This window comes from Cannabis sativa, chromosome 5 (genome assembly GCF_029168945.1).
Source record: "Cannabis sativa cultivar Pink pepper isolate KNU-18-1 chromosome 5, ASM2916894v1, whole genome shotgun sequence".
Taxonomy (NCBI): Eukaryota; Viridiplantae; Streptophyta; class Magnoliopsida; order Rosales; family Cannabaceae; genus Cannabis; species Cannabis sativa.
In genome coordinates this window covers 12,982,610-13,003,071 of record NC_083605.1, presented here as the reverse complement: position 1 = coordinate 13,003,071, position 20,462 = coordinate 12,982,610, and the positions used below count along the sequence as shown (strand labels likewise).

At 28.0% G+C, this 20,462-nt stretch overlaps 1 protein-coding gene across 1 annotated transcript; it reads right to left on the bottom strand.

Annotated features, from left to right (window-relative positions):
* Nucleotides 1-10,914: 10,914 nt before the first annotated feature.
* Nucleotides 10,915-19,459, bottom strand: LOC133038165 (uncharacterized). Its single transcript, XM_061116226.1, has 4 exons — nucleotides 19,410-19,459; nucleotides 11,919-12,037; nucleotides 11,578-11,792; nucleotides 10,915-11,523 (listed from the first exon to the last, which is right to left on the bottom strand). Exons 1-4 carry the CDS (start codon nucleotides 19,457-19,459, stop codon nucleotides 10,915-10,917), a joined length of 993 nt encoding a protein of 330 aa, XP_060972209.1.
* Between the last annotated feature and the right edge of the window lie 1,003 nt (nucleotides 19,460-20,462).

Genomic DNA, 20,462 nt, shown 5'->3' with positions numbered 1-20,462 from the left:
TCCCGGGATTTGTAAATATTATATTATTTTACAAAGTTTAATGTTTAAAGCAAAAATTTTAATTTGACACGTTTTTCGAGAAATTTCTTTGATTAGCAAAGATTGCACAATAATTGAAAAGAAACACTGTAGCGTGCCTTAGTATTAGGGCGTTACAAATTATGCCTTGTGCCACTATAGATTTGAATTTGAATAGCACTCTCAATTATATAGAATGCCCTATATGTACCACGATGTAGATACGTTATGATTATCCATTGTTACAATCTTAAAAGTCAAAGATCCTCTATATATGATCTACATTAAATAGGGACAAATTTCCTGTTCTACCCTTCAATGTATTTTATCCTTAAAACACTTAGCAACCTATAAATGATACTTCAGAGTACTAATATAATTACTTAAATGAGGCATCAATCGTTTATCTCTATTCAACCAAGCTCAAAAGAAATCATCGTTTCACTTCTAAATACTTATAGAAGCTATAGATTCTATATCTATGATCAGCGCTCCCACTCAATTGAACTACCATGTCCTTAATCTGTATGTCACGAGAGATTCAATTGGTCGAATTTAACAAACAAATTGAAGAACATAAATAATACAACTAAGTTGAACCTAACCATATCAGGATTAAGATCCATAGACCTAAGACCAACCATTGATATTTACTTAGAAAGATATAACAGTAAGTTTATGATATCTTGTCTAAGTTCAATATCGGTCCCTCCAATGTATACTCCATACATCCGATACTGGTAAACTTTGCCAATGCCCTCGAAAGGACATAACATTTATCCAAGGTGTAAGTATACCTTATCGCTGATTATTATGCCAGTCTAAATCCAGTTAACTGACAAATCATGAGAATTAAACTTTTGAACATATAATTATGATTATATTTCACTGTGCTGACGATACTATAATCATGAACAAATATATAAATATTTGTATGTATTTTGGACTTAATAGAATTTATACATTAAACATAATCATGAAATAAATCATGTGAACCATGCAACATAAAAGCGATTTCTGATCTTTATTAATTAGTAAATTTGATTATATTGAGATAAATTTTATCTAGGGCACAAAACCCAACAATATTGAGTTGTGTTATTTAGAAGGTCAACTGCTAGAGAGCACTGTAGCTAATGATTACTTTGCCACATTTTTTGTCTTGGTGGTGGTCCGATAACAAGTTGCGCACTAACTACATCAATTGTGTTCTTGATTCTAGCCAAATTTCTCAATATAATTGGGCAATGCACTATTTTTGAAACTTGATGTCTTTGATCAAAAAATTCCAAGATAATGGTATCACTCACATTAATGGTTGCACAGTATTCCTACAAGTTTTTTCTTACTTATGTTTTGTAGTTGTTGTCTTTCTTTCTATATACATAATTTTGGATTATGACTTTTATTAATATGTTTATAAATTTCTACAGTATATGTACAAGATAATGGTATCACTCACATTAATAGTTGCAAAGTATTCCAAATTCACTTCTTCTAAAACGGTGGAGCATCGATGCTAAAACTATTGATGAAGATACTGAGTTAAGCCATCCGTTAGACCTAAATAGCCATCAATGTTAGTATGCTAGATATGGTGCCTTAAATTCAGATGCATACATGATGAACTACTACGCATCAAAATCAACAACTCACTACAACATCGCAAAGGAGGAAATTGCTAGACTCACGACAATGTTCAAGGAAGGGTTCGAAATTGGTGAATCAAGTCTTAGTGCACTTGCCCCTAGATCATATCGTGACAATCCTAACATCATTCAAGACCCAACTAGGGTTAGAACAAAAGGAACAGGTAATGCACAATGAAGGGACGGAGGACCTACAAATGGCACAGGTTCTACACAAAGGCAATGCGGGCTTTGCTGTGAGATGGGTTATAACAGTAGATCATGTCCTAATCGTGGAACAAAACCAACTAGGGGAAGAGGGAGAGCCACAACCAGCCACACTTTGGAACAATACACAAATTCGGGGAACGAGAATGTTCAAGGAGATACAAATATACCTTATTCGACACAGGACTCATTTCAGAGTAGTTATTACTAGAATATGTAGTAACAACCGAGACTTCAAAATTTAATATTTTAAAAATATCTATAATATGCATTGTATTAACAATTAACTAGGCTATGCTAAAAACTATATAATGGCACATCATTAGCTTATTTATATAGTTATTTTGATGATGTAGTTACCAAAATATCATGGGAAGCTCATCAAAACATTCAACATGTTTCAACATGTTTATGGCATACTTCATGCAAGGCACATCTTTTTAAATGGATCTATATTTTTTTTTTTCAAGTATCTGCATTACTTTAAAAAAAAAAAAGTACCTTAACTGCACTCTAACTTTTTTTTCAAAAAAAAATTGATATTTATAAAAACCAACAAAATAATATGAATCTTTTGGGAAGTATTGTGTGTTTTAAGGTGGTTATTATGTATTACATGACACCATAGTATAAATAATAGACAAAACTACATTACACAATAAAAAAAAAATAACATTCATAATATAAAATTACTAAATAGTCCATATAACCTTAATAATAAACGACAAAATATACAAATAAAAAAAGTAAATAAACCGACTGAAGCAGATATTAATTGTATTAATGGGTCAGAATATATAATAGTAGAAAATAAGAGTATTACTTTTTTATTAGAATTAATTGCATCAACGGACTAAAACTAAAATTGATTGCTATAATATCGTTGGTCAAGTATTTAGCAGATATACCGTTTATAAGTATACCATTAAAACATATATATCTATTCTTACACTGAAGCAGACTCTTTCTCTAGTTTTCTTTTTTTTTTCTAACATTATTTTTCTCTCTCTTTCCATTCATATGTAATGATGAGTCTTACTACTTTTTTTTTCTCTCAATATATGATATGACATATCATCATAATATCATATATATATTGATACTTTTATTTTGTTATGTCATCTAATTTTTTTTCGACACATATAATAGAATTTTTTTTATTATTATTTTTTTATGTCTCTCTCCATCTATTTTATATATTTGTTTCTTTTTTTTTAAAAAAAGTTTTTTTTAGTTACACCAATAATTATTTGAACGCAAAAATTATATCACTGCAATTTACTTTTTAAGGGGATCGTTTTAACATATGGGAAGCATTATTTTTTTACAATTGTCGAAAAAAAAAAATTACAATTAGAAATAACCTTTTAGTTTCTTTACTAGAAAATTGAATTTTCAAATACCAACTTCTAAAATGACTTATAAGATACTAAATTTTTAATCTTGAACTCTTCTATGTTGTATATGATGTGTTGGTATTACTTATTTAGAATACATTTATTTAGATATTAGAAAAATTTTAAATATGAAATATTATAATATTTATTGTTATAACTCATAAAATTAGATGGTATACTTGTTTTGTTCAAATATAATATATAGTTACTTCTTTGTTAATAATTTATAAAAGAAAGGGAAGTGTTACTTTTATCTTGTTCATATTTTTTTATATCATAAAAAATATATATGTTTCTCATAATTGTAAATATGGTTTAAAATTGCTAAAAGTAACCTCAAAGTATCTTAAATAATAAAATAACACAAAATATAGCCTAAAAATTAATAAATAAAATTATAGTTTTAAAGTAATCTAATTAAAAAATGTAACTAAATGTATATGAGAAAAAAATAATCTTGAAACAATTTTTTTAAATAAATAGTAACTAATTGATATATTATTTATATCGAAAGCAACCAAAAAGTTGCTCTTTTTAAAACTTGCAAAACTCTGAAATTTCTGGAAACGAGAATTTTTCAAGTTTTTTCTATTTTCGGTAATAATTTTAAATTTCAGTATTTATGCTGACGTGGCAATCGATATTTGTGCAAATAAATTTGTTGAAGGTATTTTTATAAATATATGGTGCATAACTTTTTCTGCAGCTAGTAAAATGCGGGAGAAAATAATTTGCCATGTATTTATATTACTTTCATTCTATCTTATTTTGAAATTTTTGGTAAACGATTTATGAAAGCTAATCAATTACGAGGATATAAAAGATTTATGTTATTTTGATTTCTTCCCTCCAACTCCGTATTGTTTAGTTACTATGTACCTATTGCATGCGTGGATTGGGACAATATACACTCTCAAAATTGAATAAATTGCAAATTATCTGTCTATCTACTGAAAATACTAAAGTACCTATAATAAAATTAATAGGGAGTAGAAATCACCACCCAAATTCTTTTTTCTACATAAAATTATATTAATTATGAATTAGCCAAATAACAAGTGATCAAAGTATTTATACCTCTTGAAGAAGATGAAGAGCAAAGCAAATATATATAAAATCATTGACTGAATAATTTTCACATGCTCATTGCTAAATTTGCTATAATAATATGCAGTTTTAGGAAATGACTAGACCTTTTATTGAAAATTATAACAAGAATAAGTATATTTAGATAGCCCACTTGTATCTTTCTTTTGTTGACTAGAGAATCTATATCCATATATATAAATATATCCTAGAGTCCCACTAGCTAGTTTTGGATGCTTTTAGAAATTAAGTTCTAAATAATAGAACACTTGAGGAGTACGACTAATATATAAAAGTATTACATATATACCGTGCCTGCTTCCATGTGCTTCTAAAATTTACAAACTAAAGCACACTATACGTACGTGCCATGCATAATCATCATTTTACTTTTGCATGTTTTAAGAAGAATAATACATATATATATATTTATATATATAAATATATATATTGCACGCAGAAGTAAAAATTAATTAATTTCTGCATATATAACTTACGGCTTCCTAATAAACTCATACTTTGATGCGCATGGTATATTGTATGTCAATATATACACTTTACCTTCATACTAGGCGGCAACTACGTGCAAGGCACGTTTTATGTTTTTTTTGTTTTGGGTTTTTTAGTTATTTTTTCTATTTAAAATATTTGGTAATAAAATTAATGGTATAGTGTATTGTAGTAATTACTTTTGAATGATTTCGTATATATTTGTTTTATGATTGGTTTTTCATCGATCATGTAAGCTATTTTTTGGGCTTCTTCATTAACAAATCGACTCCGCATGATTAAACAAATTGGCTTGAAACTAAAATTTAGAAATATTTGATAAGTTAAAATAACATAATTAATTAAGGATCTTTAATTTATTTTAATAGAAGTGGAAATTTGATTTACCTAATTAGTTTTTTTTTACCACTTATAATTCATATATATTTTTTTAGATTCTTTTTATTTCATATGTTTTTGTTACATCTTTTGGTGGTTTCACTTGTATTGCGACGGCCGTTAATATATTTGATTTTTTTGAAATTAAAATATTTTAAAGGGAATTTTGATTTTATATACTTAAAAAATTAAAAAAATTTATTATTAAACCAAAAATCTAAACCCTAAAAAAACTATACCTTTTTCTTCAAAACCCCAAAAATACCCCTCATAATTCTCTCTCTGCATCATCTCTCTCTCTATCTTACGTCCCAACCGCCCACTCTCACCACCACCTCCGACCTCCATCCTCTGACCTCCGACCTTCACTGCCACCTCCGACCACCTGCACCAACACCCCGACCCAGCCCCACTCTCTCGGACCGCCCAAAAGTCGCACCCCGAAAGCCCACTCTCTCTTCCTCTCTCTGAAATCGCAGAAAAAAAAAATTGCTCCCAGGTCCGATGGTCGGACCATGGAGTCCGATGGGGTCCGACCATCGGACCTGGGTCTAAAAAAAAAAAAAAATTCCTGGTGGTCGTTCATTAATGGAAAATATGTACAGGGCTCCTTCAAAAAAAAAAATATGTACAGGGCTCCTTCAAAAAAAAAAATATGTACAGGCAGTCATCATTAATGGAAAGTTTAAATAAGATTTTGTATTAATTAGATATTATCTTTTTACTCCAAAAAAAAAAATCTTCCATCAATTATTATGCATTTATTATTTGATAAAACATTTATTTTACTATTTAAAATATCTATATATATAATGTGCATCTATTAGTCGGACCAGGTCTTGCAAAAAGAAAAAAAACATACTGGTCCGATGGTCGGACTATGAGTCCGATTGGTCGGACCCATGGTCCGACCATCGGACCAGTATTTTTTTTTTTTTGGCGATTTCAGAGAGAGGAAGAGAGAGTGGGGTCTGATGGTCGGACCATGGGGTCCGATGGGTCCGATTGGTCGGACCCCATGGTCCGACCATCGGACCTAAGGGAATTTTTATTTTTTTTCGATTTCAGACAGAGGAAGAGAGAGATGGGGTTGAGTTATGAGAGGGGTATTTTTGGATTTTAGATAAAAGTGTCATATTTTTCTTAGTTTGAAATGTATTGGTTTAAGAATAAAATATTAAGGTTTTTTAAGTATAGAAAATCAAATTTCCCTATTTTAAAATTAAATAAGGAATGTGCATAGAGGATAAATATTATTACTATATTAAAATTAAATTGCCTATTTTTTCTTTAGAAGATGTGTAGGGGTTCAATTCATTAAAATTGTTTATTTTGTACTCAGATTGCTAGTTTTTATTTTTATTTTTTTGTAAGTTTTTCTATTTTTGTTGTAGAGGTAATTATTCATTGATATGGATAGTCTTTATATTTAAAGTGGTCATGTACTTTAGTAACATGTATATTAATGATGTACATATTTAATGTTTTTTTCAAAGTATGGATAAGATTTAAAAATTGTAACTTCTATTTTATTTTCCTGTAGTAAAGTATGTATATAATTTTAGTTAAATTTAGTAAATGAAATAAATAATATTTTATATTTTATAATTATTAAAATAATTAATTTATCTTTTTATCAATAAGAGTTAACTTTTGATATTTTTTACCCTTGTATTTGTATATATGTACCAATAGCTAATATTGTGATGACTTGTAAATAACAAAAGAAAATTATAAAATTATATTTTATTTATATATTTGGGTATCCAATCTTTTGTTTTATCTTTCTATAACTTTCAAAAAAAATTAGTATAAATTAATTATTTTTTATATAAATTTAAGAATAAGTTTTTGCATATATTTTTCACATGATGGGCGCATTATTACTTTTAAAAATTAAAATTGTTATCTTTAATTTTTATTTTGAATAAGAATAATATTTTAAATATATTTTTTAAAAAAATAATAAATAAATAAATAAAAGTTGATAAATTTAAATATTTTTTAATTTACTTTATTTTTCCAATTGCAAGAATAAAATACAAAGCACTATCTTTCTCCTCATTTAATACACTTAATTATCATTAATTATTTCATTTATTTATGAGCAAAATATAATAATAATAATAATAATAATAGTAATAATAATAAGAAATAGAAAAATTTTATAATGCGCCCTTTTAAAGGAATACACTGATAGATCTCTATCTGTTTTAGTATCCAAAATAATTTTTAGTCAAATTTTTTCTCATGATCATGTAAATTATAGTTACTAAAGACCTTCGGCAAATATTTAAGAAATTTAAAAAAATTTAACACATCAAAAACTACGTTCAAACAGTATTTTACATTCGTGACTATTTTATTTTATACATGTGTAAAATAGATTGTTTAAATATTATCTTTAATATTATAAATTATTACAAATTTTTGAAAATTTTGTAGGACATCTTAAATAGCTATAACTTACATGAATATAAAAAAAAAATAGACTAAAAAATTCTTCTCAGTACCGAAATAAATAGAAAACATATCAGTACATTCCTTTTAAGAGAGTCCGTTCTAGAATTACCTAACAAAAATATCCCAAACAATCTTCCGTAATTTTAAATGAAAGATTTGATAACCTACCTATTCCAATCATTCTTCCTCCCTCACTTCGTCGTTCCTTCCTTAATCTCCAATCACGCCAAGATTTTCTCTCTCTCTCTCTCAAACAGAATATCAAATTCATGAGGGATTTACAATTTTACTACATTTTTTCTCTTTTTTTGCTAAAATCTTAGCCTAAAAAGGTATACAAAGAACATCTTCAGCAATCAGTTATATTATATATTATTAAAAACAGGTATTATTTCAATCATTTTGTAGATTTTGATGGTCGAGATTAGAATTATGGGTTTTGTTCTACTATTAATTATATATATTTTAGATAACTATTAATTTTATATATACTCATCATATTATAAAGTTACTTTAATAAAAATGGGGATAAAGTCGAATGCAGCAAAATGTTCGGCAGTGGTAGTAGATTGGGTGATGGTGAAATTTAAATATATGTAATAATTATATAAAATAGATTTTATGTGGGTTGTCGATATGATTTTCTCATTTTGTAGAAGAGGAACAACACCTGAGAAAATTAAAAGGAAAACTACTCATCTTCTTCCTCTTAAATTCTTAATTTTAAAAGAACTTCCTTTCAATCTCCCACTACATCTATTAAGTTCATTCTCATAACACTATTGCTATCAAATTTACAACTATTGAATGATATTTGCATGGAAAAGTAAGGGAGTGACAACGGAACAGATTATTGGGCTCTCGGTAGAGGAGACAGGGGCAGTTGTAATTTCTTATAAACAACAAAAAAATTGCTCTGAAATGGTGGCATTACACTATTGAGAAGATGATGGTCTTTTTTTCTCATTAATGACTTGTGCGAAATGTGAATAGGTGTCTTGTGAATAGTTATCTTGGTCTATGAATAATTAAATAGAATAGGTTTACTTAACGAAAGAGTGTCTGTTAAAGTTATTATTTTTTTTTTTTGGTATATTCTGTTAAGTACACAACAAACTGTTAAGTGCACAGTTAAATAGCCATTTTATATATTAGGTAAGATATAAATGTTTATCTAACAATTTTTGTTCTACATGATTTAACTTTTATTGTGTGTTTTCACAGAATAAACCTATAACAAAACTGTTAACTCTAATAAAATAATAAAAATAGAACAGTTGTATTCATTCACATTTTTATATATAAAAAAAAAAAAACTTAGAACAATTGCATCCACTTTAAACAGCACCTCATTTTTGAACAGGCACCTAAATTACATTTAACGGACATAAAAAATATATATAAAAAAAAAATAGGTAAGTCATTTCAATATTACATATATTTATATATTTTGATATGCATAAGAGTAATTAAAAAAAAAAAAAGAGAATTACCATATATACTACTTTTTTAATTTTTTTTTTTAAATTTACAGTTTGAGTTTCTAAAGTGGTTGCAGCGCTAGTTGCAATAGAGGTTTCTATACGATTTTTTATTGCAATTTAACGAACAAAACATATATATATATATATAAAAAAAAATAGGTAAGTCATTTCAATATTACATATATTTATATATTTTGATATGGATAAGAGTAATAAAAAAAAAGAAAAAAAAAAGAGAGAATTATTCTATATACTATTTTTTAAATTTTTTTTAAATTTACAGTTTGGGTTTCTAAAGTGGTGTTGCAGCGCTAGTTGCAATAGGGGTTTCTATACGATTTTTTATTGCAATTTAGATTGCAGCGCTAGTTGCAATAGGGATTTTTATGTATAATTTCGTAAAAATACAAAAAAAAAAAATTGTCTTAAAGTGTAAAAATAAAAAGCCCCTAAAAAAATAGGTAAGTCATTTCGCTGGCTACGTCTTTTAGATATTAATTAATATGTTTTTCTTTTAATAAAAAACTGAAATATAAAAATTATTAGAGAATTCTACAATGCACCCCAATTTAAATAGATAGTACATTGATATATCCTTATCTGTTTTAGTATCCGAAATAATTTTTTAGTCAATTTTTTTTCATGGTCAATATAGCTATTTAAGACATCCTGCAAAATTTAAAAAAAAAAAAATTAACACGCCAAAAATAGAGTTTAAAAAGTGTATTGCACGCGTGACTAATTTATTTTATACGCTTGTGAAATAGATTTTTTGAGCACTACTTTTTATATTGTAAAGTATTCCGAATTTTTCAAAGTTTTGTAGGATATCTTAAATAATTATAACGTAAAAATATGAAAAAAAAAATTAGACTAAATTTTTTTTTTTTAATACCGAAACAGGTAAGGGTACATCAATACACCCCTTTTAAGAGTTCGCGCACATGTACAATTACCCGAAATTGTTTAGCTTTACAAAGTTATACATTAAGATTTACTTACAAAATTTTAATTTTCAACTAATAAAAAATATATACACGTACTAATATTATTAATGATTTGTTAAAATAAACAATTAACATAATAACTCTTAGTTTCAATAATTAATATATAAAAATTAAATAATATAAAGATTTTAAAATATTAAGAGATCGATATAACTATATATAGAAGTTAGAAAAATTCTATAATACACCCCTTAAATAGAGTATTGATGTACTCTTATCTATTTCGATATTTAAAAAATACTTAGTCTAATTTTTTTTTTGTGATCGTATACATTATAGTTATTTAAGATATCTGACAAAATTTTGAAAAATTCGAAAAAATTTAACACGTCAAATATAATATTTAAAGAGTCTGTTGCACGCGTGACTTTTTTATTTTATACGCATTTGAAATAGAGATGGTTTAAACATTAATTTTTATATTGTAATTATTCCGAATTTTTCAAAATTTTACATGATGTCTTAAATAACTACGTATACACGACTATAAAAAAATTTAGACTAAAAAATTTTTATAGATACCGAAACAGTTAGGAGTTACATTAGTAGTACATCTATTTTAATGAGGTGTATTATTGAAGGACCTTATATAAATTTTAATAATATAATATAAATAAATAATTTAATACATAAGCTTTGCTAATCTTTCATTTCGGAAATTATTAAGTTAGACCTCAATTAAACTTACTTTTTTTTTTGAAAGAAGTGTTCTTTATTAACTCGAGCAATCGCTCGTAAGAATAGACATCAACTCCATAGGAACACTATTAATAGAAAACATACGTTCAGCTAAAGAAATAGAATGCCGGGCAACAAAGTGCGCAGCACAATTCGCAGAACGCTTAACAAACAATAACGAAACATTAATCAAACTATCAAGGATCTTCTTGCAATCTTCCACCACTAAACCGAACGATGAAACAAAGACCTCTGCATTACGAAGGGCTTCAGCACATACAAGGCTGTCTGTCTCGACAATGGCCTGGGTGTAGGCGTGATTTTTTAGCCAGCTCAAAGGCTCCCTTATTCTCATTATTTCAGCCAGATCAGGGGACACTTTGCCATGTTTAACCCCAGCAAAAGCAGCAACCAAATCTCCATTTGCGTTTCGGACAACACACCCGAAGCCATGCTTGGAAGAGAGGTCGAAGATGGCTGCATCTACGTTGAGCTTGATACCTACACTCGGCTTTATCCATAGCTCCGATCCATCTTCATCTTTGAGAGGAGACAACAAGGGAATGTTACCCTTTCCTTGAGCTTTCAACCAATGATCAAGACTCGAACTAGCAAATGTAACCACATCCTTCACACTTCGAGACCGCTGCTTCCAAATGAAGTCGTTTCTAGCAGACTAGATGGCCCAACACAACATCACAACTCTTCCCTGGGACTCGCCATTCAACAGCCTGAACATATCAGCCAGCCACAACCCAAGAGAAGAAGTGTCTCTGTTAACAGCAGCCAATCCAGCATACTCCCAACAAGACCAAGCAAAATTACAAAACACCAAGATATGCCTTTCCGTCTCAGCAAACACACCACACAAAGGACAAGTATTCTCAACCAATACCTTCTTAATACACAAATTTTCTTTAGAAGCAAGACAGTTTGAAACCGCACTCCAAACAAGATGTTTTGCTTTGGGAAGCACTTTAAGGGACCACAGTTTCTTCCATATCTCATTAGATCCTCAAAAATCTTAGGAGTGCTTCAAACTTTCAAGCAAATTATAAGCACTTCGGACTGAATAGAAGCCATTTTTCTCTGCAACCCAATACCACGAATCAGCACCACCAGAGGGGTTTAAAGGAATTCCAACGATTACGGCAGCATATCTTCAGGAGAGAACAAATCTCGCACAACATCAACATCCCAACTTCTACTATTAAATTGAAAAAGACTGTTTACAATTAAACTTACTTAATTACGAAATTAATTCGAATTTATTTAGATATTTTCACAAGAAAAATAGAGTTTCGGAATGATATTTGAATCTCTATGATTGTCTGAGCAACTGTTTTTGCTATGACCAACTATTTTTATTTTTTTCTTAAAATGTGTTCTTATGCTTAATTTAGTTATTTATGATTGTAGAATTATATTTGATTGTAAGTGGTTATTCTTAAAACAAAAATTTTATACATAATTGGTGTAAATAAAAATAGAAAAGAACAATAAAATAAAATGTGCATCGCACATATGTACCTCTAGTATATATTTATATGTATGTGTACATATATGTAGAATCAAGGTATATATACTGTTCTAAATGAGCAAAAAAATATATACTCTTTCAAATTGTAAATCTGCACAAGAAAAATTAGTTAGGAAAAAAAATCTCACTAGTATGTTTCACTATATAAGTATTAATTTGAATATTACATAAGACATAAAGTATATTAAAAATATTTTCTTTTTGGTAGAGAAAAAATTAAAAGAAATAAAATCAAGTAACCTTACCTAATTCATGCGCTATTAACATGAATGTTTGATTGATTTATAAACCTTAATTTCTATTAGAAATAGTTCTATATTGTTAATGTGAAAAAATTGTACAATATATAAGATGAATGGACTACTCTTTTCATTGTAAATTGGTTTTGAGATGGTACCCAAAATACACACCTTAATATTAATTATAATATGGTATTATCACACAAAAAACTGCTATTTTTAGTGACAACTTTTTAGTCACAATATAAATTTTTTGTAACTAAATGTGACTTTTAGTCACAACAAAAAATTACTTGTGACTAAAACATAGTATTTAGTTACAAGTTGCCACTAATTTAGTTTTAGTCATAACAAATATTGTGGTGTTTCACGGAAGTTGGTATTGGAAGTAAATAGTTGCAGCCAAGAACCAAATCAAATGTCTCACAGATGTGCATCAGTTTGCTAAAAAAAATACAAGATTTCAGGTGGCTATAACTTGATTTGTCCTGTACAGAATCGAGTTGCATGGAGTAATGAGGTTTGGGGGAGATTCAACACACCCAAGCATAGTTTTATACTTTGGTTGGGTGTGCAAAATCGCCTCAAGACCAAGGAAAGACTGCAGCGTTTCAGGTTGCTTAATGACCCCACTTGCAGCCTATGTATGATGCAGGCTGAGACACATGATCATTTATTTTCAGCTGTCCCTTCTCTGAATATGCTTACAACAGGTTAAAACATGGCTGTCATGGGGGGCACGAACCATTGACCTTTCTCAGCTACTCAAATGGATTCACAAGGCAAAAATCAGCAAGTTTAGAAAAAATATGCTCGCTCATTTGATGTATTCCATTTGGCATGCTAGAAATGACCAAATTTAGAATAGTCATTTAGAAAGTAAAGAGGCAATTGTACGAAGAATCAAAAATAGTGTTAAACATAGAATAGAATTGTTTTGGCCAAAAAAGATTGGCCAACAAGATAGAGATTGGTTCCATGCATTCTTTGTAAAAAAAAGGGGCAGATGTTGTTCATGAGATCTTTAACATAAAGATGCTCTTCATTGTAATTAATTGTACAAAGTGTTGTGGATTAATAATAAACTTGTTGATTTATCAAAAATATATATATATTGTGACTAAAAACACATTTATTCACCACAAATTATAATTGTTGTGACTAATACTTTTAGCCATGAACCTTTTAGTCACAACACAATAATGATAATTTATAATTAGCCACAATTTTTTTATCTTTGCTCACAAATTTTGTTGTGATTTTTTGTAGTGTTAGAGCAAATTAAAAAGCTTGTCTCTGTCTTTGACCTCTGTTTGGGACCTTTCGAATAATGTGTCATTTTCTAATGTTTTGACATATTTCAAAAAATCCACAAATTTTCTAATTTGGCTTTGTGGCATTCTTCCAAATGTTACTTTTGACCCTGTGGACTATTAAGGTTGTTTATGAGACTTACACTTTTCAGACCCAAACGTAAGAATAATGTATTAAAAAAGAGTTCTACAATGCTAATGTGTGGAAAAAATTTATCATATATAAGAAGAATAGAATACTCCTCTCATTGTTAATTAGTTTTAAGATGAAACCTACTGCACCTTAATCCTAAATTCAAATAATTCATCATAATAGGATTTTGATAAATAGTAATAATTGGTGTGTTTGATGTGATTAAATTTATCCAAAAAAGAAACTTGTTTCTGTTGTCCCATCACTACAAAAAATAACTACTTATTTAGTGATAATTTTTTAGTCACAATATAAATTATTATGATTAAATGTGACTTTTAGTTACAACAAAAAGTTATTTGTGACTAAAATGTAGTATTTAGATACAAGTTGTCACTAATTTAGTTTTAGTAACCACAAGTATCGTGACTAAAAATACATTTAACAACAAATTGTAATTTTTGTGACTAATACTTTTAGCCACAGATCTTTTAGTGACAACATAAGAATGATAATTTATAATTAGTCACAATTATTTAAATTTTAGTCATAAGTTTTATTAATGTGATTAAACGTAAATTTTTTTATAATACATATTACCCATATATAAGTAATTTGTAGAATTTATATTACATTTAATACTTACTAAAAAGTCTTAACCCTGTGATGTGATAAAATTTTTGTATTTGATATGTTTAGTGTAACTAAATTTTTTTATATGTAAAAAAAACATAGAATCTCGACTATGGAAAATAAAATGTAGTATAATTAAGTAAGTGCAATGTACTTATATTTTGTCAGTCAATTGTTAAAATTTAAAAGATGTTAAAAAAATTAAATTATCAAGTTGATTTTATAAAATATTAGCTTAAAAGATATATTTGATATTATTGTCTATATGAAATTGGTGCATACATTTAAATATTTTGGGCATTTATTCTCACTACAAATTCATTCCAAAATAATAAAATTATATTCAAATGGTTCATCATCTTCTTTTTAGATTTTAATATGATGAATTTAAAATATATTGAATAAATTTAAATTAATCCAATAAATATACATGTTTAATGGATAGAATTGATTCTATCTAATAATTTATTAGATTAGTTCAGTTAATTAAAATTATTAGACCGGTTAGATGGAAAAAATCCAACATTGATTATTTAATTTGATTGAATCTCAATAAACCTAAAAGTAGTAGATATAAATTAGTGAACTAATTATTAACTATACATATATTATTTGAAGTTTTGAGTTTTGTGGATTCATTATAATATTTTATACTTTTTTTTTTAAAAAAACTTACTAAAAACATACTTTTTTTTAATTAATTATATAAAATAATTTTTAAAAGAAAAATAAATTAAAAAATAAAAGATAAGTGATATAATTAGATTAAATGTCCATAAATCTAAAAATACTATATGTGAACAAAAACCAATAAAAAGCTAGTCTGATTATTAGCTGTTTTATTAAATCATTATTTAATGGAATAATTACACAAGTCACTATTTTTTATAAAAAAAAAATTATATTTTTACGTTTAAAGATTTTTTTTTTTTAACATTTTTACAGTTTTCCATAAAAATAACATGAAAACAACAAGAAAACTACATAAAAGTAACATGAAAATAACATTTAAATAACATCAAAACCATAACAAAAAATAATATACATATAACAACAAATTAACAAGATAACAACATAAAAAGACCGTATTTACTGTAAATAAAATATAAAAAAACCATAAAAATGTTTAAAATTTCGTGAAACTGTACTTTTATAATTTTTTTGTTATTTTTGTATATTTGTGAAATCATCCCTTCTTTAATTGTAGCTTTTATAGATTTATTATAATATATATATATATAAATATATTGGGTGATTACTTAATGCTTACATTTTTATTATAATCATCATGATTATATTTTTCTTTTACTCATAATATCAGGTTACCAATAGATAAAACTTCCTTCTTTAGAATCAATTAATTATAATAAATTATTTTCTTAAAATAATTAATTGAATATTTAACAAGACCTCTTTTAGCAATTAATAATTACAAATATTTTTATATATAAATCCCTACTATGATTATTTTAATAATTAAGCCATTTAATTATAATATTCACAATAAAACTTTATTTTTTCTTTACAAAAATTAGACTTTTTTTTACACAAATTAGAATTCTCTTGTATAATAATTTTAAATAATTAATTATTTTCAAATGATATTAAATTCATTTTTTATAACTAGAAGAACTAATTAGTATGAGTTTTTCTATTCGAATTTGAGGTTGTTTCATTTTCTATGGAGCTTGACTTTGTTCTTTTTTTCTTTTTTGACTCTGTTTGGATTTTTTGAGTAAATAACTCCTTATGAATAAAAAAAAAAAGATGGAGGAGTTTAGCTATTTTATTTTTTGGAAAGTACATTCAACATATTCCACTTCTTACTTTTTAAATATTTAAATAAAATAAATAAATAATTAAGTGTAATAATTTTAAATTAAAGTTATAAGTATAATAAAATTTTAATTATGAAATTATATGTCTATAATTATAAATTATAAAGAGTTTTGCTATAAAACTTTTAATAATTTAAGGGCAAAAAAAATTGCTAAAAAGTTTTTATTTGATAATAAATTATGATAAGTTAATTAATAATTATAACTAATTTAATTTTAAAATATATTAATTAATCTTCATTAATGTTTTATAAAGAAATAAATTATAAGGTGACTATTATGTTATAAGTTAATTATTATTTTTTATTTAATTTCTAAATTAATTACAACTATTGAGTAAATTCCACTTATGTAATGACCGCTTTAGTAATTTGGATTAGTAAGGGCAATTAGCACTAATTTTTATTATTTTATTATTATATGTGACTTTATTTAATTTTGGACCCCAATATTTAGAAATAAATATTAGAGTTATAATTTCTCAATTTCGGAGATTTTATTAAACTCTAGGGGTATTATTTAGCTTATATGTGAAATATGTTATTTTTGTAATTTTTGCTCGGCGACAACGGAAAATGCGATGGATGGCTAGTTTGATCACATGGGTAAGTTTAGAACCTTATTTCTTAGTAAGAAATATTTTTGAGGAAATAAATTATCGGGATTGAGCGGGGTTATGGAAATTGACCATTTTAACCCTAGTTTTAGAAATACCCTAAGTTTGAGCCAAAGGGCAATTTGGACTTTTTATTTAAATCATGGATAGGTGGCTTTTTGGTTAGTTGACACCTAGCCAAGCTATTTTCAGCAAGGAAAAAGGATTTTTCCTAACTTTATTTCATTTAGAGAAAAATAGGAAAACATAGAAAATTATCTCAACCCTTTCCTCTCTCTCTCTTGCTTTCGGCTGGGGCAAATCAAAGGCAAAATCAGATTTCTTCCTTTCATTTCCTTGGATTTTCAGCAAGGATTTAAGCTACTGCAAGTGAGGTAAAGCCTTAGACTATTGGTTATTTATTTTCAAGCTTTTAAGTTAGGTTGAAATGGTGTTTTGGTTTGATAGGGGCTCTTAGGTTTGTTTATGCTTAGGGTTCGAATTTTATAGGTTATTTGAGTTAATTTAAGTTCCTAGCAGCTGATATTGTTGATTGGATTGAACTTTGTGCAACCTTGAGCTTTGAGTTCAAAGCTTTGGGCTTTAATGGCAACTTGAGTATTGATGATTTGTTTTGTGAAATACTGGCTGGGTTTTATTGTTTATGCATTGAATAGGTGCTCTGGAAGGTTTCATGGCAATTGGTGGAAGATTGAGCAACAAATGAAATGCTTTGGGGAAACTGGTGCAAACCGGCTAGCCGGTTTGCAGTGCCACAAAAACTGACTAGCCGGTTTTGGCAGGGTTCCTCGGGCCTTTCATTTTCTCAATTTTTGCCATTTTGATGCCTCGGTTGGGTGTTTCCCCATTTCCAGAGCTAAAATAACCCATTAAGAGTATAACAGAACCTAGGGTTTTGGTTTTGAGTTTCTCGGGATTAGGGTTTTAATCGTGTGACTTACCCGGTTTCAATATGTGATTAGGGCATCCATCTAGCACGAGAATTCCGTTCAGGTCGGCCAGCACACTTGAATTCAGAAAATAGGTAAGAACTGTGTATAATGTATGATGTGATTATCTGAATGTATGTATGTGTTAATATGTATACATGCTTATTTGTTGTGATTCATACACTACCAACACTTGTACGGTTGTGGTACGGAGTGCATTGGTAATGTGTATGATGTTTGGAAGTACATCATGGTGTTACCAGCACTTGTACGGGAAGGTATAAGGTGTTTGTGGTACAACACTTGATAGTACTCAAGGTGCGGTCATACCCTACCTACACTAGTACGAAGGTATACTGAGTGCATGTGGTACATGGTACATGGTTGTATCCTAGTTAGAACGTTCATACTCATCTGTTAAGCTCTGTAAATAGGTGTATGGGCGCCTATTTACAGGTCGGAAATTATATGATATGTTATATGCATTTCTTACTGAGTCTGTTGACTCACAGTTTCTGCTTCCCTGTGTAGGTAAAGGAAAGGCGAAGGCTGAACAGGAGTGAACCTGAGCTCGGGTGAGATTGTACATGTCAAGCAGCGCGACCTGGAGTGTTCGGTCTCGGGACATCTGGGAGTTGTATTTTGAAAGTCGCGGTGCGACCTGTAAATTTGTGTATTTTGGAAAGTAAATTTTACAAAGTTTGAAAACGGGATCCCGACACTTGTAAATATTTTATTATATTACAAAGTTTAGTATTTAATACAAAAATTTTAATTTGACACGTTTTTCGAGAAACTTCTTTGATTAGCAAAGATTGCACAATAATTAAAAAAGTACTGTAGCGTGCCTTAGCATTAGGGCGTTACAACTTATAACCAAGTCCATTTACATCTAAATATCCACATCAGCGCACAGTTAAAATGGAAACAATAAAAAGGACTCAACCCTAGGTGACTTCGCCTCTACTGGATCAAGAAATAGGAGTTAGTTACAACTGTTATTGTAACTAACTCCTAGATCTGTGATCAACCGACTACATAAAAGTATATACACATGAAATCAAAGCAAATACAACAGAGTACACACAGATCAGAAAAAGTGAGAAGAGAGAAGGAGTAAACCCTAGTTTGAAGACTTCTGCTCCAAGATCCAAAGATGAGAAACCAAGTTGTCGTGGTGAGGAGGTAGAAGAGAGAAGTATATGCACAAACAACAAACAACAGAGTTAGATCGAGAACAAATTAGTGAATAACAAAACCAAAAATGTACAAAAGAGAGAATCAAACTTACCTGATCGTTCTTCTGTGACAAGAAGCTCCAAAATCTTGTAAATCTGACATTATTGATAGTGGATATCAAGCTAATCTCTGAGATGAGCTTGACAGAGACGTAGCCCTAATTTTTGGGGTGAACTCTGAAACAAATCTAGTGTTTTCTCTCCCTTACTCTTGTTTTTCATTTACTAAATCTAAATTTTTGTGTGTGTGGGTAGGATTATGGGTTCGTGCTTAGGATCGAGCAAGTTCTTGAGAAGAACTTGCTCTGCTAGGGTTTCAATTTTTCGTGTCTGAGTGTTAAGTGTGTGTTGTGTTTGATTGGTTTTAGGTTCTTTAGACTTTTCTTGAAAAGTCTTTGAACCGAGGGTTAAACGACACAAGACTTGGTGTCGTGGGGTTTAAACGCTGCCATTTTGTCTAAAACATACTTAGACAAGGAAAGGTCGATTTTGACCTTATATACTGATATTTGTCGTTTTGTTGGTGTATGTTAAATTGGTAAAATTACTACAACAACTATTCAAGTAATCTGATGGCTAAAAAAATGTAACCATGATAGTTACATATTTAATGTAACCATTCAAACCTCCTCCTGTATATATTTTAGTATTTTACTCAAAACATCTTTTCTTTTATAATGTAAAATAAATTATTGTTTTAAAAAATAAAATATAAGTTAAAATTAATTGTAAGTATCATTGTTCCAAAAGCAATTATTGCCTAGATAAAATATAATTGTGTATAATACAAATTTAAAATTATATAGAAATCATAAATTATTAACAATTTCATATGTATAAAATTATCAATAAAAGTGATAATATTAAAGTAGTGAGGCAATTCGTTGTATTGCTAGATTAAGGCTAATATTATAAGCGCAATTATCACAATAAACACAATTCAAAATTTATATTTTTAGAATTTGGTCACTAATCTTTCATGTAATTTATTCAATCCTTATTCTCCTTTCTTATACAACTATTCTATTCATTTACACATTCTCTTCATTACCCAATTCTTTCTCCTTCACTTTCTTATACAATATCTCTATGTTAATAGATTTTTT

Excerpts from the sequence above, each read along its gene's own strand:
- LOC133038165 (XM_061116226.1), bottom strand. The coding sequence starts at position 19,459 with ATGTCAGATTTACAAGATTTTGGAGCTTCTTGTCACAGAAGAACGATC. Across the intron at positions 12,038-19,409 it reads TGTCACAGAAGAACGATCAG|ATATGCTGCCGTAATCGTTG; the intron begins GTAAGTTTGATT and ends TCTCTCCTGAAG. Across the intron at positions 11,793-11,918 it reads TGCTTATAATTTGCTTGAAA|AAAATTTGTGTATTAAGAAG; the intron begins GTTTGAAGCACT and ends TTGCTTCTAAAG.